Source organism: Brassica oleracea, chromosome C5 (assembly GCF_000695525.1).
Source record: "Brassica oleracea var. oleracea cultivar TO1000 chromosome C5, BOL, whole genome shotgun sequence".
Classification (NCBI taxonomy): domain Eukaryota; kingdom Viridiplantae; phylum Streptophyta; class Magnoliopsida; order Brassicales; family Brassicaceae; genus Brassica; species Brassica oleracea.
This window is the reverse complement of record NC_027752.1, coordinates 9,538,631-9,541,379: the sequence shown is the minus strand read 5'-3', so window position 1 is coordinate 9,541,379 and position 2,749 is coordinate 9,538,631. Positions and strand designations below refer to the sequence as shown.

General features: G+C 33.8%; 1 protein-coding gene across 1 annotated transcript in view; it reads left to right on the top strand.

Annotated features, from left to right (window-relative positions):
- Positions 1 to 1,866: 1,866 nt before the first annotated feature.
- Positions 1,867 to 2,749, top strand: part of LOC106344459 — a 4,931-nt gene continuing 4,048 nt past the window's right edge. Inside the window, exons 1-2 of the mRNA XM_013783834.1 lie at positions 1,867 to 2,148; positions 2,208 to 2,279. Coding sequence (XP_013639288.1) covers positions 1,867 to 2,148; positions 2,208 to 2,279 — 354 coding nt within the window. The remainder of the gene's footprint in view (positions 2,149 to 2,207; positions 2,280 to 2,749) is intronic.

The following is a 2,749-nucleotide window of genomic DNA, read 5'->3' as shown; positions in this document are numbered from 1 at the left end:
ACTTGCATTGGAGCACGTAAATTTCCGGGTCTCCTAATCCAGTCTTTTAATTCACTTTTACAATTAAAAAGTATTAAAAAAAATAAGAGACTCATTTATGGTCTCTAGGTTAACGGTGCTCTTAGTCTCCGTAAACATAGTGTTTGCGCCCGTACTAAAGATTTCATTAATTTTAACATGTATTAACACTACAATCTACAGTTTTTGGTTAAAAATAGAAAGTGATTGTCTCCTGGTAGCTACGTTGCACGGAAGCTTCATCGGATGTCCGTTTCCCGCTTCAGAATCAGAATCGGAATCGGAAGCTTGTGGAAGCTTGCGGAATCTCGCTTCCAAAAGCTTCTAAAATATTGTATTTAAAAACACGTTGGAAGCTTACGATTCCGTTTTGGAATCACGCTTCCGTTTATGCATTGAGATTTTTTACCAAAGATATAGCACATATTGTAATATATTGTGTCAATTATTTATGAAGTATTAAAAATAATTAATATAATATTTTTTCGCAAACTTAATTTATGTGTATTTTTACAGTTTTAATATAAAATCCTTTCAAAATTATTATAAATGAATAAATGCTTTATTTCAAATCTAAATCATATAATTTTTAGTCTTAATTTTTTTTAAAAAAAATCTTATATATATATATATATAGATATAAGCTTCCAACACGTACCCGTTTCTTAATATTTTAAAAATCTCGGTTCTGCGCTTCTTTACGCTTCCGTTTCCACGTATCCGTTTTCGTTTCAATGTAACATAGCCTGGTAGCTATTCTTGGGTTTAGGAAAAGAAAATGATTAAATTATTAAACATTGATTTTAAACATCATAGCTTTGGCCGAAAATGCCCTTCTCCATAGTTATGATGAGAAAAGAATATTACAAAAATGTCATTTTAATTTATTTAGAAAACTCCGGCGGCAGATTTATCTAACGAAAAAAAAATCTAACGGTCTATAAATCTATTAATTTAAACTGCTATTGAATTTATATCTGCTAAATATTTGGTGGCAGACTTTTGTGTTAGGACAGATGTTTTTAAGATGGCAGATTTGTATGTCCGATTTAAGGTTGTCGATAGATTTATCTATTTTAGTCTCTCGAATGTAGTAACCGTTTTTTTGTAATTGTCAGTTTTTTTCGGAGTAGATAGAGTTTTCAGACAGATATGTTTATCGGTATTAGACTTAAGTTTTTATGACATATTTGTTTACCCGATTTAAATTTGCAATCGACTTTTGTATCTATTTGGTGGCCGATTTTAGAAATTTCCGTCTTTGACGGCAGACTTTTGAATTTTTTTTTTAATTACTAGAGTGGAACAAAATTCGAATTTCCAGCTAAAATCCCATAGTTTCCGATTTAATTTAAATTGGATTCCGGTTTAGATTTTCTGGATTGGGTTTTAATTAATTTTAAAATTTGGTTTAGATTTATTTTTGGTTTAAATTAATTTAAACCAATTTTGAACCTTGGTTTAGGTTTAAGAGTATTACGGCCACGTTTTTCCAATTTAGGTTTTACGTTCTTTGGTTCTTTGTCGTCTTCTTCCTCTTACTTTCATGGTGATTTACAACTGCATCTTTTAATTCATATTGAGTGGAGAGTTATGGAACACATAATTCTCGTTTTTGGGAAGTGGAAAGTTCAGAAAACTAAGTGATTATTTGAAATAGATAATGAGCGAGGAAGCATATTGGTTGCTGCGAATGAAGACCCTCGACTTGAGGATTTTGTGAAAATCATACTTGAGGATTAGGGAGTTGATTTTGCAGAAAACGACGTGGAACTGCGGTACCTTTTGCCCAAGCAGAATCAACACAAACAAAGCATCGATACACCACCTGTTAAAATAGGAAACGATATGCAGTTTTATGCATTCTTGGGTCTCTGCAAAGTTGAGAACGATCGACTATGTGTAGAGTTTAAAGTTAACAGAATTGGTGGGAAAGGGGCTGTCAAAGATCAGAAACAACCCATACAAGGAGATGAGCCATTGTGTGAAGACGAAGAGGGTGATCGATTCGATTACTGTGATGATTCTGATGGAGCAACATCTGATGATGAAAACTTTACTACATACGGGATTCCACCAGACCATGTAGAAGAGGTCCAGGGATCTTCTACAAATATGATTTCTGCAAGAGTACTTAAGACACAAGAAAGAGAGTCTCCGATGAGTATATCTGATATTCAAATTTGCAGTGGGACAGAGTCACTCCAACAGCTGATTCCCTCAACTCAGACACAACATCATCCCCGACAGCTTCTAGCACCGTTTGAATGTTGGCCAAAAAACAACTATGGTTCATGCTCCTACTCTGAATTGGGGTTTTATCAACATCATACAGCCTTTTCGGATACTTTCTTGCACCAGAAGAAGAAGCCATACCTACAAAAAAAAAGAAGCAATATTACTATCCGATGAAAACATCAGACCCGAAAAGGAAACAATTTCAAACAATCAAATAGAATCTTTCACAAATCTCAAGTTTTTTAATTAAATTGATTTGAAATTTGAAGTTTAGAAGAAATTGGGAATTAAGGTTCCAATTTTTTTACTTGGAATCAACTAATAAACAATAACAAAAACTCGAATAGCATAGATTAAAGACTCACGGATTAGAGTAAGCTGCAACTAAAGCCGGATGTGACTGAGCCGAAATCGATTTGGGTTTGTCCAGAAACAAGGAGACGGAAACGAAGGCGGATGTGACTGAGACAAAAACGATTTGGGTTTCTCGGGA